The sequence below is a fragment of the Apus apus genome, chromosome 2 (assembly GCF_020740795.1).
Source record: "Apus apus isolate bApuApu2 chromosome 2, bApuApu2.pri.cur, whole genome shotgun sequence".
Lineage (NCBI taxonomy): Eukaryota > Metazoa > Chordata > Aves > Apodiformes > Apodidae > Apus > Apus apus.
This window is the reverse complement of record NC_067283.1, coordinates 63119148-63138997: the sequence shown is the minus strand read 5'-3', so window position 1 is coordinate 63138997 and position 19850 is coordinate 63119148. Positions and strand designations below refer to the sequence as shown.

Below are 19850 nucleotides of genomic sequence, written 5' to 3'. Positions count from 1 at the left end.
TTTCTGAAGCCATAAACTTCAAGCTTTCTTTGACACAGGCAGTTTTAAGGCTTTTAGGCCAAGCATATTCATGTTCTACCCTAAGTCCTTACCTCATTCCCCCTTTCTCACCCTTTCCACATTTTCAAGAAGAGTAGTCATAGTATTCCCACACATACAATGAACTTTCAATGCCACCAACCAGCAGCAGCCCCCAGCAGCCTCCACTAACAGTCCCGGGCTGGAAAAACCTCTGTTCTCAGAAGCTGCTGGCTCGTTTAAGCACAAGCCTCCTGCTGGCTCCGTGGTGAGAAATGGAGCATTTCACAGCAGGAGGAGTGGGCAGTGGAAGAGAAACGGGCTCTGAGGAAACAGAAGCTCCACTGGTGTGAACGAGCAGCCTTGCTGCCTGCTGCTGGAGCAAGCCTGAACACACACCAGTAATAATCTGGAATTGTACAAGACCCAGACTGGAAGGGCAGTCTCCTGTTGAGTGCACAATACCTTTGGGGCCAGAGGTAGAGCACAAACTCACTGTCCCAGAAAAACTATGGAAAAATCTTGTATGGTGGCCAGTGCATAAACAGATGTTGCTATTGCTCATAGCAAACATCTTAAAACCTTCCCTCTGAAGCTTTAACTGTGCATACTGTGAGGAATCCCACTGGCTTCAGCAGAACAACTCACCACAGAGGAGTCACAGCACTAGATGCTGAGAATGCACATACACATCTTCACAAGAGCAGGGGCTTGGCATCAATTAACACTATTTTAAACCTACTGGCCATAATTACTGATATACACACACAAGACCCATTTCCTGAAAAGACTGCTGATAAGCTGCTCATTTCCATTCTCTCTCCTCTATTTCAGTTTGTAAATACTGAGAGGGTGTGAGTTCCAGGGAAACAATTAAACACTTGATTACTTAAAGGGCTGGTATTTCGTTCATCTGTTTCCATTTACAGGCAGCTGCATTAAATTTTCACAAATAGACATTTGGCACTAATGCTTGAACTGCAAGCTGCCTCCATTTGATCAACTGCACCATATATGGATGTTCACAATGTAATGAGCCTCTTCCACCAACATTAATCTGTAGGATTTCTGGTTTGATTAAAATGCCTCTGCTGTTATCTTTTCCTTTCTGTCTATTTGCTTACCTCTAATATTCTTGGTGTGCATCTTGGCTGCACACCACTGTGGCATGCAGTGAACCTGAGCTGGGTAGCTTAAATAACAGAAGCAGAGAAGCCCCAGCAACATGAATGTCAACAACAAGGTCAATTAGCAGAGCTTCAAGCTGCACCCATCACAGCCAGCTAAAAGAATTAGACCCACTTGTGTAAACTTGGCTTGTGAACAACGTCAGACTCTGCAGTCCGTGGTGTGGCCAACACCTAAATCCTAGATCATAACAGTTCCCTAGCAGGCTCCTTATTTAGTCACCCACAGCTCATAATGCAATGGACCTTGGAGCATCAGAAATTCACACTGCAACACCAGCAGACACAAGCAATAACAGCACTGATGACAACTGACATTTCTAGCCTTTGCACTGTACTCGACACAGGCATTTTACCGGGAAATAATAGCGCTCTTTGTCACAGCACAACACAAGACTGAAGACAATGTTATTTTGCTTGCAGCTGTGCTTCCCTGCACTGGGAAACAGCTACTGAATTCCACCTCTCACAACTCACGGAGTATATTATCACTGAATATATCGGGGATAGCATATTTTTGCTACATTAACTTTAATGACTGAACCTATGTATCGTACACAATTTCAAACATCCATTTTTGAGAACCAAGAACAGCTTTAGAGAGCTTAATGGAGATGCAATGTCACATCTAAACAGCAGATACTGGTACTAGCTAAAATCCAAATTGGGCCCGAAGGAAGTAAATCATGCAAAGAAGAAAACAATTGTCTTTGTTACTACAAAGGCAGTTTGATCCTAGAGAACTGATCAAAACTTGAAGCTTCATGTTTTCCTCCATAAAGCATTTTTCTTCTTCATTTGGAGTAACTTGCTGAATGACATTCATCCACTCCGTAACTCAACCACAGAATGAGCTGGAATAAAAAGGCTGTCTTCAGGACATAGGAGGAGATTCCTTTTCTTACCATCATGTAACTGGCAAGCAAGTGTTGTGATCTTCTGTGTAATTATCATCAGCGGACTACAACAAAGACAGAAACAAGTTACATCTTGTAATACAAGTTATTCCCAACTTTCTTACTGAACATCTTTATCCCTTTAAAAGGCAGAACTGTGTTAGCAACAAGTGGAAAACATCCAATTAAAACAGACGAAGGAACTCAGGCATAAGACAATTGCCTGGGTTCAAAACAACCCCACAGTAACTTGCACTGGAATGTTTAATTACTAAGTGCACACAAAGCCTTATTTTATGCCTCCCCATCCTGTAGCAGTGGAAATCGTAATTCAGGAGAAATGGCACCAGTTGGAAATACCAGCTTCTGCAGTCCACTGGGCTTCCTTTCAGGCAAAGACCAAATCAAACCCCGTATGACACAACACTACAGTACAGCAATACTGCTGTAACATAACTCTGGCTCTTCGCACTGCTACTCTCCTATTGTCTGTCTCCTCAGTGCCCTAAAAAAGTGTCGACTCTGCAGATACTCATGCTTATTTCCCCACATGAATAGCCCTATTAATTAGGAGTGCATGCAAATACCAGAATAGCAGTCAGCACAGCAGTTTCCCACTTGCTTCTTGGCCATGCAACTGCCTTGTGGACACCCTGACCAAGATGTACCATCCACCAGGGAGCGTTTGGGCATGTGGGATCTAGAGCCTCCCAAAAGCTGTACCTGAGTCATGCTTACAGGCTACAACCACCCAGCAGCTTGGGGCCAAGCAAACAAACAGTGCAGGAATAGCCACTGTACTCAACAGGGCTGCTTGTACTTCCCACATTCAGCTTTAAATTTCCTCTTAGCACTGCAGGCAAAGCTGAGCTGCTGCAGCTAAGGAATAGGAAAAAAAAAAAAAAAGGCAAAACTCATCTTGGTGGCTTCAGAAGTTGGGCCCCATGAGGGTGAAAGATACAGCCAGGAGGATTCAGAGGTATGTAAGAAGAAAGATGGGGGATAAACCATGAGGACAGCTAACCAGTCCCTCACAGGCAGAGGTTCCTGGGCTAATTGTGCTCCATGTACAGCTCTGGAGGGCTGTGGAGCTCTGAACACAAACCCCTGGCACTAAACATCTGCAATCTGGAAAGACTCATGGCAGGCAAAGCAAGGAATAAACACCTGCAAACACTGCCTCTCCCCATCTCTCTGCCACTGAGGACACCAGCACAGGGTGCCCAGAATCTCACACTACCTACGAGACCTTCACAACTGCAATAGCCAGGAGGTTGTAACAGGTGACAAGGAAACATGATATTCAAAGCATTCATCATTATGATTATATGTAAAACCAGCTCCACAGAAGATACATGTCTTTGCTGAGGGCAAACACAATGGATTGTTTCTTGATTTGGTGATAAATTACCAACATAAACCGTGCAGGTGTTTCTGCTTGAACACAAATGATGACTTCAACATGGAAATGAAAACCCGAGTTTATACACATGCTATTTACAGGGTTTGACTGGTATATGGAACTTGCTAAAGAGTTGTAGATGTTTACTCCAAATATTATGGCTATTCATTTCAAACACTGCAATGCATTTTTTGGAATCCAATGAAAGAAAAAAAGCTGAAGGCTTTTTTTTTGTTCAAGCACTGTATTTTCCTCATCAGTTTTTCAAAACAAGAAAAAAGTGGCATTCACTTGTATCTAAATATAACAGCCAAATATTCATGTTCCACAGAGATTTTCAAGAGATTCTGAATCATCCTTGGCTAAAATTGAACTACTGGTTACAATCAAACATAAATCCAATGGCTAAGATAAACTGTTTTGCAATCTGATTATCCCACTACAATAAATCAAACTGATTTTCAAGATAATTAATATGCAGCACATGGTAAACACAAGAATACTGGAAAAAGACATTCTTTCATTGTAAGTGGTCTTTTTTTAGTACTAAATATGGATGATCTTTTCAAAAGTCCACATCCTATTCTCTGTGGGTAGAGTAATTTACATTTTCTACCCAAAAGCTGAAAACATGGAATATCAGCCAATTTCTTAATCAGAAACTATTTTTATCATTTCAGCCATCTCTACTTGAAATGACAGTTTAAAAGCTTGGACATAAAATCCAGAACAAGCTTAAATATACACAGATCTGGAATACAACTGGAACACAAGAGGTTGTACAGCAGCTCTCCTTGGGTCACCTAGACCGCTTATGGCAGCTAAGGAATCGATGAATTCAACAATGACTTTTCACCTTCCAGATAATGCAAATATTGCACAATAGTAATTTTAATTTTTACTCCAGTTCAGCTTGCAATAAAAGTTACTTATAAGCTGTTTTCATCATTATCTCTAATTCCAATTCTCAAAGTAGATTTCCCATTCAGACCAAATTTAGCTTTGATTTCAAAGATACATAATCCCAATTCTTTAAGCATATGGAAAAGCAGATTTTTTTAATCCTTAAGAGAGACAGAGGCTGTCAGTGAAGCAGCAGTTCTACTGCAATAAACACAGATGTTTATTTTATCAGTGCTTCACCTTTTAGCTTTACAGGTGAACATTAACACTTGTTTCAAATTGGTTCAATTTGTTGCACATGCTTCTTACAGAAAGCACTTTATGCCAGTATTGAAGTGGGTAACTTTTAACTTCAGGCTCAGAGCCAAAACCATATGCCTTCAAGTGCCTAAATTTAGAGACTTGTTTTAGAACATCGGGCCCCCCACTCTAACTTGGAGAGAACCAAAATGCAAACAATCCTGATGCACTGATTAACCAAGGGAAGCAGAAGTGCAGCCTGAAGTCACACAATGTATAAACACAGAGAAGAGAGAGTTTCTCTTCATCTCTACTAGGCATTCATTGATGGCACATTGTAACCCCACAGAACAAGTTAGCCTCTCCTGCCTTTTCATCAGAAAAGATGGACAGTCCAGAGGAACCAAGCGAGCACAAAGTAATGTTGCCAACACCATGAGTGGGAGACCCACAAAACGTATCTGAGATACTTTGAGTTCTCTCTTCTTCCATCATCATATTACATCTATACATCTCCCTTCTATACCCTACTCAGGAAGGTGGAAACCTGCTGTACTATTGCAACAGGATGACACCTTCTACATCCTTCACAGGCTCAGTTTGAGTTATCATTAAACATTTTGCACTAAGGGTAAGCAAGGTTTCAGGTGAAACAGAAGCATCTTCCTCCTCCATCCATCTACTATTCTTCCACTGACTTGGTATCACTGGGGGACCAAGCCATGGCCATAGGACAGGACAGAGCACAACAAAGCAAATGCAGTCCTGGAGCTCTTCTGGCACCCTTTGGGGTTTGGGAGCCTCCCACATTCTGCACACCCACACCTCTCCCACTCCTCCCTGGGACCTCACCAATGTCTCCTCATCACACACACACACACACACATAGAGCAAGTTTTTATTTCTTCAGAATGAAAAATAGTCCTTTCCCTCAAATTTGCTGAGCAATGTATAAGGACACAAGCCCAGAACCAGTAACAAAAATTAAGAAAAAATACATTTAACTTATGGGGAAAAATATAATAATTTCCTAAATACACACAAGTTCTGATTATTAAAACTTGGCAATATCAGAGTACTGAATTGTCACTCCATTCAGACTTTCAAGTAACCTCTACTTTTAAACAGCCATAAAACACTGAGCAACTTAATATGTAAATACAGCATCATATCACATATTGTCAGCTGTTTCCATCATGATAACAATTTAAACATTAGACTCTACTAGAAAAAGCCAGAAGGGCTGCAAAATAGAAGAGAAGTTAACAAAGCTATAAAACTTCCAATATTCCTTCTTGATAACAAATTTTGAGAGATGCACGGGTTACTGGGAGTGAGGCAAATTATTAGGTTGTATTTAAAAATAAAATCTACCTATTATACCTGCATTCACAGCTAAAGCATGAAGATCTTCTCCTAGAAACAGGGAATTTGAAATAAAATACATACTCAAGAAGAAACTACTTGAACTTGATAATACTTGAACACCTTCCAATTGCTTTGCAACTACACACTAAACGCTCATTCTACATCATCTACATCCACAACAGCTACAAACCAGCACAGAATTACATTTACCTGTGCTGTAACTTTTTCCCCCCCTCTGTGTCTTATACAATGGCTAAATGTTTCATGTCAGGTTGCAGCTCCACTGTACTGCCTACACACAAACCATAGTGGCCAACTTGAAATTACAAAAAAAATAAAATTAAAAAAAAAATTTCCAGGGAGTCAGTATAAAATAGGAAATTTCAACAACTAAAAAAATCTCTTAACTGTCTTTACTTTGTGCTAGATGCCTTGAAAAATAGCACAAGACAAACATACAACAGTTTACAGAGGGTTTTACCCCCTAAATAAACCTAAACCTTCCAAATGAAAACATACCAGTTAATGGGGTTTTTTTAAACACTGCTTGTCCCAGTGAAATAAATTTGCCCAGCAGCACAGGCCAGTGAAACCAGACGTCAGCATCGGCTGCAGCGTGCTCTGGGGATTCTCCCCATCTCACAGGCTGGCTTCTGCCCCAAGGAAGCTTTGATGCTTACAAGAGAAAAGACATTTACCAAGCCAAGTCTGCCTGACCTTAGGTAATCCCGTGGAGGAGTCTGGCACACGCTTGCTAGAAATAGTTTCCACTGACCTGATTTCACTAAGAGAGGAGGCGGAGCCAAAAGGCTCATTGCTGACAAGACTCCAAAGCAGTAAACATTTGTTTCAGTTTTATCTCCGTGGCCCTGAAGCCATGAGGAGAAGTTCAGGCAGTGACACTCTGCTATGACACTAAGCATGCTGCTGAGGGGATTGCCAAGCCAGAGACACCCCAACGACTCCGCTGGCAGCAGGCTCTTCCTTCTGCTTTCAACAGCAAAATGAGGAAGTGCTGAAGCACACAGAGGAAAATACTTCACTAAATACACTCATGCCTCTAAAGCAACTTTCAACTTGCTTCATGTAGTTTTCTTGGTGAAAGCTCCCAGAGAGCACTTCCTACATCTTCATGATAGAAGCATTTCACTTACAGAGGATTTACTTCTCTAGAAGTGTCCTGGGATGCACTAGGCATGTGGAGCTCTCTAGTAGTGACTCTCTGCTTGAATTCTGACTAATTCCCACACTGTGGATCTTGCAGGGCTTCTCTGTAACCAACAGTAAGTGATATTAGTGCAGTTTTGAAGTGGACAAATTCCCAGGGGAGCTGCCAGGCTGAGAGCAGGCACAGAAACCAGCCGGACCTACCCTTACTCACCCCACACGTGTGCTGCTCTGCTGACCCTGGGGACCTGCCCAGGGAAAAAGTTACCCAGAGCTGCTGCAACATACACTGCAGGCAATGTACTGCCTTTCATCCATTTAAAGAACACAAAAAAATCCAACTGAGCTCACAGGATCGGTCAGTATTTCTGCACTGTGTTTCAACATGGTAACAGAGCACATCTATGTTTGTTCCCACTCGCAAATGTATTTCCTTTGTAAAAACCGGCTGTTGCACCTTTGCTCCTTTCTTGTGTGGTTCATACTAAGCCAGCAAAAGGGGAAGAACCAGCAACAAACCACTAACCACCCCACACAAATTCAGTGCCTGAAGTGACACTTGTTACTAAAGTATCTGCTCATATGGCTTTTCAGGAGGGCTGTTTGAATGATCATCCCTCTTCTGTAAGGAACGGCACCAAGAAACTCACATACACATGATCGTTCCCTGACATTCACCAAACGAGCTGCAACATCAGGAAACTTTTCTCAGATGCCGCAAGAATTCAAAGAGGAAATCAAAAAGCTTTAAGGTCTTAATCAAGCAAAGGATTAAAACAGACAACTTCATACAGATATGGAGGTCCTCTGAATTCATTCAAGGTGAAAATATGCGTGTGGCACTTGTTCACATAGCATACTGGATTGAAACCGTGTCTATTACTAGTTTCCATAAATCCCAATCAAGATCCCTTGATGTATTTTAAACTTATTTTTCCCTAAAGCCATAATATTTCTATACTTGGTCTGAGCCTGTGATACAAAGATAAAAAACACAAACTGTATGTTAACATTAGCATATTTATAAAGTTGTATAGAAACCAGGCAACTTACCAGCATAATCCTCTTAGCATAAAAAAGAAGAAATAAGAGAGAGAAAAAAGAGAGAGAAAGAGTTAGGATTTAGTTTTCCTAGGTACAATGTACAAATGCCATGGCAAACCAAGCAAAATAAAATATGCACGTTTCTCTCAAAGGGTGATTTGAATTAAGGGGGAAGCACAGCATTTAGTTACTTCACAATTAGTTTGCAAAATTAATAGTTTTCTTTGAGAAAGTAGTCAAGCGAAAATTCCTAAACTATGTCACCACATTTTTGTGAAATAATATAAATGAAATAACTTTGATAATATATATTTTTTTTAAGTAATTAAAATTAAAGTATAGCAAACTAGAGCTGGTTTTCATTAAAACCTGGCATGTAGTATTAAAAACAAAAATGAATGGAGTTTTCACCTCAGTAGTATGCAACACATTAAAAACTCTTGAATCAAGAAACTGTTGCAAGCAGCTAGAGTACAGTTTAGATTGTGGGACTCAGTGACCAAGCCTACCCTTTGCATGACTTAGAAGAATAAAGCAGTCACCAGCAGGGAACAAGTTTCCTTTCTTCTTAACCTTGAAGAGATGAGTCACAGTTTGATTTTCCATTTTCGAGTTTACTTAAGATATGACTCAAAAGTGACCTCCTTCTCCTCATCTCTACCTGAATTTTACAAGCTGTCTTTTCAAAATGGGGGGACTCCAAACAAATAGCACAACCAGCTACTACTAAAGAAAAAAAAAAAAAAGATGTATTTGCAAGCACATGCCAATAGGCTTATGCAAGCAAGCCCTTACGAACACAAAGCAGGTCAAAGAGAGTAAATGAGGTATGCCAGCTGCAGCAGCAACACTAGGAAACACTCATTTAATATCTGGCTCATCACTTCAGGGAGGGGACGATTAAAAACTGATTGCACTAAAACCGGTTACATGCCTAGTTGATGTGAATTAAAACTTCCTCCTTGCAATCAAGTATCACCAGAGACTTACAGGATAGTGAGACCTTAAACACAAGGCAGTAGAGAACATGCTTTTTGAGAACACTTTAAATCCACTGTGAAGTCCTGAAGGAGAACTTCAAGGCCACCCTTCTGGCCAGGAGCCTGTTTGAATGCTTCTCTATTATCACATGCAATAGATGTTGAACCAGCAAACATGGGAAAACAAGCAAGAGGAGGCTCAGCTGCTGCTTGTACGTGGTAAAACTGGTCAGGGAATGTATTTTGTCTCTCTGGGTCATCACACCTGTTTACATGTGTGCTTTAAGACTCAGTGGATATGTATTATTTACAGCCAAGGAAAACAGGTTTTAAGTCAGATTAATGAGGCTGATCTGGGTACCAGCACTTTGCATTGCAAGTTTTTACAAATATCACTACAGTACTTTTTTTATTCTTAGTTTTTAAAATACACCGTGAAGATGTAGTTGATATCCATACTACATTTTCCAGTTGTTTACTACTTGGCAGTTTTATGTTTGATTGAAGTTTAGGAATCTACCTGAAAGGTCACTGTAGAGAGGTTGGTGCTGGTCTCTTCTCACAGGTAATTAGTGACAGAACAAGAGGGAATGGCTTCAAGCTGCAACAGGGCAGGTTTAGACTGGACATTAGGAAAAAAATTTTCACAGAAAGAGTTGTCAGACACTGGAATAGGCTGCGCAGGGAGGTGGTTGAGTCACCATCCCTGGATGTGTTTATGGGTCGTTTGGATGCGGTGTTGGTAGATATGGTTTAGGGTTTAGGGGAGAACTTTGTAGAGTAGGGATGATGGCTGGACTCAGTGATCCCAAGGGTCTTTTCCAACCTGAATAGTTCTATGATTCTATGAATCAGTTTGTATCTCAAAGCATTAGGACAATATCAAGTAACAGAGTAAGTTCAGGTATTACTCTTTCAGTACCACTATAATCAAGCTCATCATTTTTCATCCAGAGAGCAGAAAAGGCTAGTCTATGATATAAACAACCACCGTTCCTTTTCTTCCATCACCAGACTCAGCTGGATCTTTTTTAAATGTCTTCAGAGAGAGACAGCTATTACAGCTCACAGGGCACTCCTGAACACACTATTCAGAAAAGCATGCTCTTGAACCTTTCTCCCTCTGTCTCATACACACAGAGGGCTATAGCATTCCAAACCCATTTGTAGGCTTCCTGGTATGTCACACTCTTTCAGGACATGCTTTTGTGTATTAAAAGAACTGCAGAAAAAATTCTAGAACTACATTTCTCTAAACGCATGAGATCCCACTTCTGCCCCCTCCTCTAATTAAAAAACTCAGAAGTCTCAAAGGAATTTTCCTCCCACACCCCAAAATGTAATTAAATGCTTAAACCCACCATGTCACACAGAGACACATGCACACTGACAGCAAAACCCTTCAGTTTACTGCTCTATGCCTATAGCAAGACAGAGGCTTCAATGAGGCAATTACAAGTTACTATGACAGTTTACAGAGATTTTTTCATAGTATGTTACTAATTATTCTATATTCAGACACCTGATTAAACAAGTGGAATACAGATTAGCGCACAGTTTTTAAATCATGCAAAAGCATACCTTCCTCTCATAAACCAAATATGTAGGGTTAGCTGTCTGTATTTTTGCAAAGCATCCTCTACTGCTTAAGGGAAATCACAGAGAGACTACAGTGTATGTGAAAAAAAGACACCTGTTCCACAGAAATGCACGGGATAGAAAAAGTTGTGCTGTTTAAACAGCAGCCACAACCTGCCTCTGTGAGAGAACTCACAAGACCAGTGCCAACAGCAAAAGGTGATCTCGTGTCTCTCTACCTGGGTTACCCATCCACCTCCCAGTTCCCCCCTTGTCCAAGTCTTTCCCTTCCACCTGCTGGAGTGCCTGGGTGGAGAAACACCTTTCCACTTGGGGCATCAAGATCAATCAGAATGGGTGAAAGGATGACCCAGAGCCAATAGCTGTGCCTAGTAAGGTGGGAGGAGAGCAGCCCACCCCACCAGGCACCAGAGCACCCCCTGTGCTGCTCACCAGGGCTATAAGCACTCCTCCAGCACCAGTGAGCAACTGCCCAGACTTCTCCCAGTCTGCTCTGGTTAGTAATACAACTAATCAAGCTCTACTCTTCTAACTGGATAGGACCTAACAAGAAAACAGCAGAAACAATGAGTCAATGCAAAAATCACACTGTTTATTCCTTCCTTAAAAACAACAAGAAAAGTCTTGGAAAGGGAAACAAAACTGCAACGCTCCCCAGGTAACAAAAATTATTCTTAAAAATACTAAATTTAACTAATATTGAGACAGGACCCAACTTGCAGATTCACTCACCCGGAAAAATCTGTAGTGAGAATACCATAATGAAATATGTATATTCGGCTTATGTGGCACAACGTGAGGTATCCCATAGCTACGACAAAGGAGTACCTAAAAACACAACACACAGAACAAACAGTTACCAACACAAGTACCAACAAGAAGTAGAAACACTCAAATTGGGTTTGGGCTTGTTTAGGAGTGGAGTTTGATTTTTGCAAAGTAGGTTGTTAACAAGTCTGAATCTATGTTACAAGACACGGCAGAAACTTTCAATGGTTTTGTGTACCCAGCTGCAGCATTACAGAGGCGTCTCCTCACACTGGGGGTGGCAAAAAAGAAAAGAACTAAGATCACTCCAAGTGGAGCATTTAAATTTCAGAGTTCCCACACTCACATATTAATTTGAAATTTGTCTGACTCAAGTATTTGAAACCAGACAATACTGTACGTGTCACTGAAGTTATCCACTGCCTTTTTAATCTGTAAATCTTCTTTATCTACATGTACAACTCTCTCAGATATCCAGAAACTAAAATATTTCAAGTTTAAAATATTCTTTGTCTTCTGATTTTGTATAAAGGCAGATATCAACATGCAGTCTAATCTTTTCAGCTCTAAATGCTTCTTCCAGAAGAAGCATTCCTTAAGTTAAGCTTGACAAATTTACTCTTTGTTTTTCAAAATGATTGCAAAATTGCATTAGGCAGGACAGTAGCATGACTCTAAAGAGCTGAATGGTCTGAGGTTTGGAGGGATTGGAGTGTCTCACTGGGGCAGATGCAGCACTTCCTACAACTAAATCCTCCCTGTATTTACCCAAGCAAGAAAGAGGACCCTGGGGAGGTGAGAAGCAGATGGATATTTGGAAACAAGACTGACAAATAAAGCAAACTAGACAGTGCAACAAAGAGCTGAGGCACCAAAATAAAAGACTTGCAATCACATGGACAGGCCAGGACCAGGTCTACTGGCATCTCCTGCATCAGAAGACAGCCAACATGGTGGAGACTGCACATCCAGCACCCCCGGCAGAGATGAGTCACTGGAGGTCAGGCAGGCTGGTGGGGTCCCCCGAGACCCATGGGAGGATTGACCATGGTGGAGATCTCAAGGTGAAATCAAACAAGAGGAACAGTCACCATGGGACTAAAAATGAGCCAGACCTTTGCCAAATGGCTGGCTTTAAAATAAATGAGTTTTTCCTCCCTGAGGACTAACAAACTGCTGTGTGAATGACAGTGACGGATTGCAAGGCAACTTGCAGGTCATGTGGCCCCCAGCAAACAGCTGGATGAAAGGCAGACTGAGAGGACATGACAGCTTCTACAGGAGATTCAGAGCAGAATGTATCCTATTCTATCTGAGTCAGACACCCAGTTGAGCCTCAGTGAGGTCCTTGGGCTCCCTCTCATCAACAGAGAATGGCAAGCATCCTTCCCAATGCAAGTCACCTAGCTTGGCATGTAACTATGATAGATGGGATGAAGCATCTAAAATAAGCCTCCATGCTTAAGTATGAAGCACCTAGATTGAAAGGGGGGTGAGCAGGGAGAGATACACTGAATTGCTGCTGTAGCTGGGAGCATTTCTGATGCTGGATTAGTTTGTACATTTATAGGCTTTGAAGGCTGGCAGCCTTACCAGGGAGAACACTGGGAGAAAATAACCAGGGAAAAGAGCACGCAGGTTAAACTATGTATTTTCTGTATTTCATTTGTTCACTTTCACTTGCATTTGATGGGGGGAAGCCAAGTCTTGGAGAGAAAGAACCAGTGCTCTTACATGCTCTCCATTTGAGCAGGTCCATCCCTTAAACTGGCATTTTCCAAGCTTATTCTCAAGCAGCTTGAATACACTATTGTTTTGCCAAAACACATAATGTGCATGTACTTTGAGTCAAACTGCCATGGCTAGTGGAATACAGTAGAAAAGTCCTAATCCAATCCTGCCAGCCCTCCTAAGCTCTTTCAGCATGTTAGATTGCTCTTTCACATTGACTCAAATCAACACACGACTATCTTGCAGTGGTGGGTGACATTATATGATCCATCTTAATTTGTGTTGCAGTATGCAATTATTTTTCCCATTGTGGATAACTAGCTAAATTGCAAGAGTGAGGGGGTTTCCTGTTTGAGCTATGCCTGCTCCCTACCACCACCACCTCAACGTGTCTAGGAAAACCTAAGTAAGCATTGCATGATTCCCTCTGCAGACTTGGTTCCTCTGATCTATAATCAGCAACTTCTGCATTTCCCTCCAGCTGATCGGCAGGGACAATGACCAGGAGACAAGTAACACACATTTTTAGCACTCTTTCCTTCTTGTCTCTGAATGGCATTTCCTTCATAAACATTAACTTTTTCAAAAATTATTCATTACCTCTGGACTTCTGGGCTTCGCGCTTTGAGAGGGTGTAGAAAAAAGCTCCTTGATTAATACCTACCATGCTGATGCAAAATGCTAGTGACTGCTATAGACAAACCTGTCACTTACAGTTCACATTTCTAAACAATCCCAGACAAATCATAAGTGATGATCCTCATTTGGATATAAGACAGGGGTCATCGCCTCAGGAAGAGATAAAGAAGAAGGGAAGATGATTATCTGAGCATTAGACCCCTCAGACAGCCCTGGCCCTGAAGATGAGCAAATAAAGTGTTTCCATTCCTCAGCCAGGCTGTGAGCATTCAGCAGCCACTACAGAAACAGCCACAAAGAGGGGAGAGAGAGAAATCACCTGTAACATGCCCAAACCACAGTATCAACCACATGCTGTTAGGGAGGCCAACACAAAAGTAAAGCGGGAAGAGCGGACAGCTCATCCTTCCAGCCAGTGACTGAACAGAGAAGTTCTTCCACATAAACTTTCTCTTATTTAGTGATACAAGATGATGTTACTACCATGCAGTTTCCATTTTCATACGGAAGTCCATTTTGTCTTTTGGCCAGGAAGGCACTCATTAGATAAAGCACTTTTAGGAGTCTTCCTTGAGATATTTGTACAGAGAAGAGAAAGATCCCATAGTCAAGATCTTCTCATGATGATGTTGTAGACTTTTGCTTCAAAGCAGTGACATTTCTGGTACTTTCTGCTTTCTCAAGCTCTAAGCCCAGGACCAAATGCAAAGACTTCACTTTGTAGATCACTAAGTTAAACTGCCACAATTACTTGAACTACCTAACTCAAGAATAAGTGGAAAATACCTAAAGGGGAAAAACACATTACAAAGCATTACGAAAAGCACTTCTCAAGGACACAAAACCAAGGAGAATATGACTTCATTATGTTGTGCAAACCAGAGGCTTAGACATAAGTTGTTAAGCCCACAAGAGCTGACTTTTGAGGCCAGCTATTTCATAGGAAAATGCAATATAACCACAAATGTAAAAACCACAAATTGCTATTATAGATGCTTCTCTAAGTGAATTAACAAAGCTCCTCCAAGTTACTGGGCAAGAAAGGCAGGAAAGAAGAGAAGGTGGTCCTAAAAAACCCTCATGCTTCTCCATGAAAGAAGTTCTCAGAAGGGCAGGTCCAGTCTTGCAGCCACGTAAGCTCACCTGTGGATGTTAGGAATACTTGCCATATTCATAATGCCATAGTTCATCATCACCAGGACAAAAAGATGAATGGAATACCTTGAAGACAACAAAGTGAGTATTTAGATAACTTCTGTGACCTGGAGGGGCTGCCAGTTCAGAGCAAGGTAATATTTTTCCATGCAAATGAAATAAATGTAGTATCATATCAGGACATCAGTAAAAAATGGATTTTCACAATGACATTCTTATAGCCTGATTATCCAACACAGATTAATACTTCTTGACAAGACATTGTCCATGTGTTTCATCTAGAGAAAGAACAGCCTACCTCCAAGTGCATATTCAAACTAGACACATCTTTTCCAAAAGAGGTATCTTCACAGCAGACTGGTGTGGGTCTAACTTCCAGAACAAACATCACAACCTTCACTCACAAATACTTTTATGGCTCATTTACTTTGATGGTTTGGGATGGTTATGTCAGTTAGGATTTATATTAATATTTTTTTTAGGATAACATAGAATGTGTCTTAAGAGTAAAAAGATGTAATCTAGAAAAGATTATAGGAATTTTAAAAATATTTTCACCCAAGACTTATCTACACGGTGACTAAATACTCACCACCCAAAGCAGAAGACAGCAAAATAGATTCCAAAGAGGGTGGCAAACGCATGGCGAACAGCAGAGCTGGCATGACTGGGACCCAAGTAAATACGAAACCAAAATGCAGCCAAAAGTGCAAACAGTTGACAGGCTACAAAATTGATCTGCAAAAGACAAACAAAGTGAAAAATGGTTGTGACTCTTAAAGGAGGGCAGGAAGGAGTCTCTCCATTCTCAGAACAATAATGAGTGGAGGCCAGGGGGACGAAAACTGAATGCAATGAATTTTGTGTTTCTTAGCATTCTCACTCATGAGCCCAAGCAGGAACTTTCTTCAGCTGATGACGGAAGGGGTCAAAGAAGCATGTAAACAGCTGAAAACTCAGGCAGGAAAAAAAACCAGGCTCCAGCTACCCAAGGTACAGGAAGGCTCTGGGCATCCAACTCTCCCCGCATCAGCACTCTGCTCTACTACTTGGCATGCCAATCCAACCCAGGCACAGGGGACATCAACCCCTCTCTGTCCTTTTGGTGGCAGGCGGAGGCCAGGAAGCAGACTTGGGACACTGAAGCACTGCCTTGATGCCTGGCTTTCTTCACAAAACCCAAAACAAGGGTAAATAAACAATCCTGATGTGACACTGTTTCACAAGCAATAACTGGACAGCCTTTTATCTGGCTGAAATCCTCCACACCACAGCATCCTCCAAGCAGCCCTTCCAACTTACCATTATTTTTGTCCTTCAAGAGTGCAAAGAAAACAACTTTGCTCTACTGCAATGCAGACAGCTAAAGGAAAATGCTTCCCAACTGTTCTTTGACTACTCCATGTCTCTAAAGAGCATAGGAAGCAGCATAGCCCTATTGTAAGGAGGTAGCAGTGGGAGCACAAGACAGGTACGTGCAGAGGGCAAGCAGTCCAGGATGAGGCTACTTCAACCAGACACTAGGAAAAGCAAAAGCTCCAGTGTCCTCAGAGCAAAAGTGACACCAAGCTGTCTTCCTCAAGGCACCTTTTTTTTGACAGCCTCAGCAAAAAATCCCAGAAGTCAGAGAACAGAGCTCAGGAGCTGTCCCTAACAGACCAATACAGCAATACAATATAACATCCATAAGTCCAGCCTGGATCCTAGACAGCTGGAGTTAAAAAAGACTGCAGCTGAGTAAATGATTTTTTTTTTTTTTTAATCCCAAAAAAAACCCCCCAAAAAACCCAACAAAACAAAAAACCCCCTGAGCTCTCCAGCAGCAAGTCATCCTAGACTGAGCAAAACTAAATAGGCTGCAACACTTAAGCAATCAGTTGGATGAGAGGATTATTCAAAACTATCAGTCCAGGACAGGATGATATATCTCACCTGAAAATTCTCTGACATGCTGGCTGTTCAGAGATGGTTTTACTTGACCAGGCTTCTTGTCAAAAGCTTTTACACTGTGTTTAACAAGACACTGCAGCCCCAAACTGCTTTTATTCTGGTGGACTATATCCAACATGATGTTGTTCAAGCAAATGCTTTTATTAAAGGTTTGTTGGCTACATATCTGCAGTTCCTCTATTGCAGTGATGCAGACAGCCATGCAAGAGAGTAATGCAATCATTTAAATACTTAGATATGCTGAATTTTAATTCTTTGGAGCAGAGAATCTATCTATGTAAGCAACCAACATTTGTAACCGACAGTATCATAGAACTATATCCAAAAGCAAGAAATTAGGAATGTCTTATCTTGACAACACTTTACAATTCTTATTTTCTGTGCAAGATTTAAAAAGAGAACAAAATAGAATCATAGAACCATTCAGGTTGGAAAAGACCCTTGGGATCACCAAGTCCAACCATCATCCCTGCTCTACAAAGTCCTCCCCTAAACCATATCCACCAACACCACATCCAAACGACCCTTAAACACATCCAGGGATGGTGACTCAACCACCTCCCTGGGCAGCCTATTCCAGTGTCTAACCACTCTTTCTCTGAAAAAAAACGTTTCCTAATGTCCAGTCTAAACCTGCCCTGTTGCAGCTTGAAGCCATTCCCTCTTGTTCTGTTGCTAATTACCTGTGAGAAGAGACCAGCACCAACCTCTCTACAATGACCTTTCAGGTAGTTGTAGAGACTGATGAGGTCTCCCCTCAGCCTCCTCTTCCTCAGGCTAAACATTCCCAGCTCCTTCAAGCGTTCTTCATAAGATTGATTCTATAGGCCCCTCACCAGCTTTGTTGCCCTCCTCTGTACTCACTCCAGCACCTCGATATCTCTCTTGAATTGAGGTGCCCAAAACTGGATGCAATACTCCAGGTGTGGCCTCACCAGTGCTGAGTACAAGGGGACAATCACCTCTCTACTTCTGCTGGTCACACTATTTCTAACACAAGCCAGGATGCCATTGGCTTTCTTGGCCACCTGGGCACACTGCTGGCTCATATTCAGCCGCTTGTCAATTAGAACCCCCAGGTCCTTTTCTGCCAGACACTTTCCAGCCACACTTCCCCAGCCTGCAGCATTGCCTGGGGTTGTCGTGGCCCAAGCACAGGACCCAGCACTTGGCCTTGTTGAAGCCCAGACCATGAACATGAGCCCAACAATCCAAGTCTCTCTGCAGAGCCTCCCTATCCTCATGCAGATCAACACTCCCGTCTAGCTTGGTGTCATCTGCAAACTTACTGATAATACACTCTATGTCCTTAGCAAGATCATCAATAAAGAGGTTAAACAGAAACGGTCCCAACACTGAGCCCTGAGGAACACCACTTGTGACTGGCCCCAGCTGGACTCGACCCCACTGAATACCACTCTTTGGGCCCAACTGTCCAGCCAGTGCTTGACCCAACAGATCATGTGCTCATCCAGGCCATACCACAAAATTCATATGCTGCAGCACAAATCCCAAACTCTCACCTGGACCATAACAGTACAGTTACACTTAAAACACTAACTCCTGCCGCTGATGCTTCCAAAGCCAGAGTTATCGCAGAAATGGCTGAAAAGAAAACATTCCCTCTGATTGTATCCTTTCTAAGCAAGGTCCCAAGAATGATGGGTGCCAATTCATCAGTGACAACTGAGTGAACCTTAATTCCACCTCAGTCTGCTCCCACTTGGGGTCAATACTTGTTCATCTAGGTGAGCTCAACTTTATGACATGCAGAGCCCCTCTGATTCAGTGTAAAGAAACAAAGTGCAGAGACTCCAATAAACCTGATGTGGCTGATTGTTTAAAAGACAATATCCCCTTCTGTGCATAATCACTCATAGAAGCTTTATACCAGTATAAAACATCAAGATAAGCAAGTGTGTGCTTTGTCATGTATGTTCCACTTGAGATGTAAAGTTGCTGGGACTTCAGAGGTTCACAGACAGAGCAAAATAAACATGCAAGAACCCATGGCAGACACACTTCTAATACTATTTGTGTAGCCAAGGCAGGTAACCACAGAAGCAGCAGAAAGCAAGCAGCAGACACTTCATCACAAGCTAATGTAGAGTACATGACAGCACAGCAGCCTTGCATGCACATACTGCTGCTTGCCTACACTATCAACTCCTCTGAGCATAAGCTACCTGTGCTACTTGGATTGAAGTTAGTATGGGTGCAGCAACCGCACCACTATCACATCTTCATTTTGTTGTGCAAATTAACCAAGACCATTTCTTCTCTGCACTGTTTTTGTAGGAGTTGGGGTAAATAAATCCTTGTGTCAGCCTAAAAGCAAAAGTATTTGCCTGCCTTACATTTCAATCAGTTTTCAATTTATAAGGGTTGTTTCTGCAGAGCAGCCAAATGTCACAGATCCAAGGTACTCAGCAAGCAATAATCTCAGAATACAAGCTTTCATTCACCCATTTTTATAGTGAATTTAGCTAGAATGTACCTTACAGAGGAATGGCTACAACACACCATTAAAAGTTAAGATTCAAAAATCTAGAGATTAACCCTCCTTTTCAGGATCCATAAATGACAGTGATGGTGTTGAAGAGGCACAGACACACATCAGAATTCCTGAGTGTCATTTGAACACCAAGTGACCTACCACAACAGCACAAAGCAAGTGAGAAGGCTGCACCCAACGCATTCCTTGGGAAATTGACTCCCAGACACAAAAAAAATGCAGTTTGAAATGCAGAAAGAGAAGACTTTTGCTTACAGGCTCAGAACACTCCTGCCTTTGCCCTCCCGT

At 41.8% G+C, this 19850-nt stretch overlaps 1 protein-coding gene across 3 annotated transcripts in view; it reads right to left on the bottom strand.

Moving 5' to 3' along the window:
* Positions 1-19850, bottom strand: part of MBOAT1 (membrane bound O-acyltransferase domain containing 1) — a 59146-nt gene that overhangs the window by 18626 nt on the left and 20670 nt on the right. For 2 of the 3 annotated variants that reach the window (XM_051610862.1, XM_051610863.1), the window contains exons 2-5: positions 15690-15835; positions 15086-15163; positions 11537-11632; positions 2111-2166 (exon numbers count right to left, since the gene is read on the bottom strand). In XM_051610862.1, coding sequence (XP_051466822.1) covers positions 2111-2166; positions 11537-11632; positions 15086-15163; positions 15690-15835 — 376 coding nt within the window. Of the gene's footprint in view, positions 1-2110; positions 2167-8234; positions 8247-11536; positions 11633-15085; positions 15164-15689; positions 15836-19850 lie in introns of all 3 variants that reach the window. The other variant, XM_051610860.1, reaches the window with a different exon arrangement.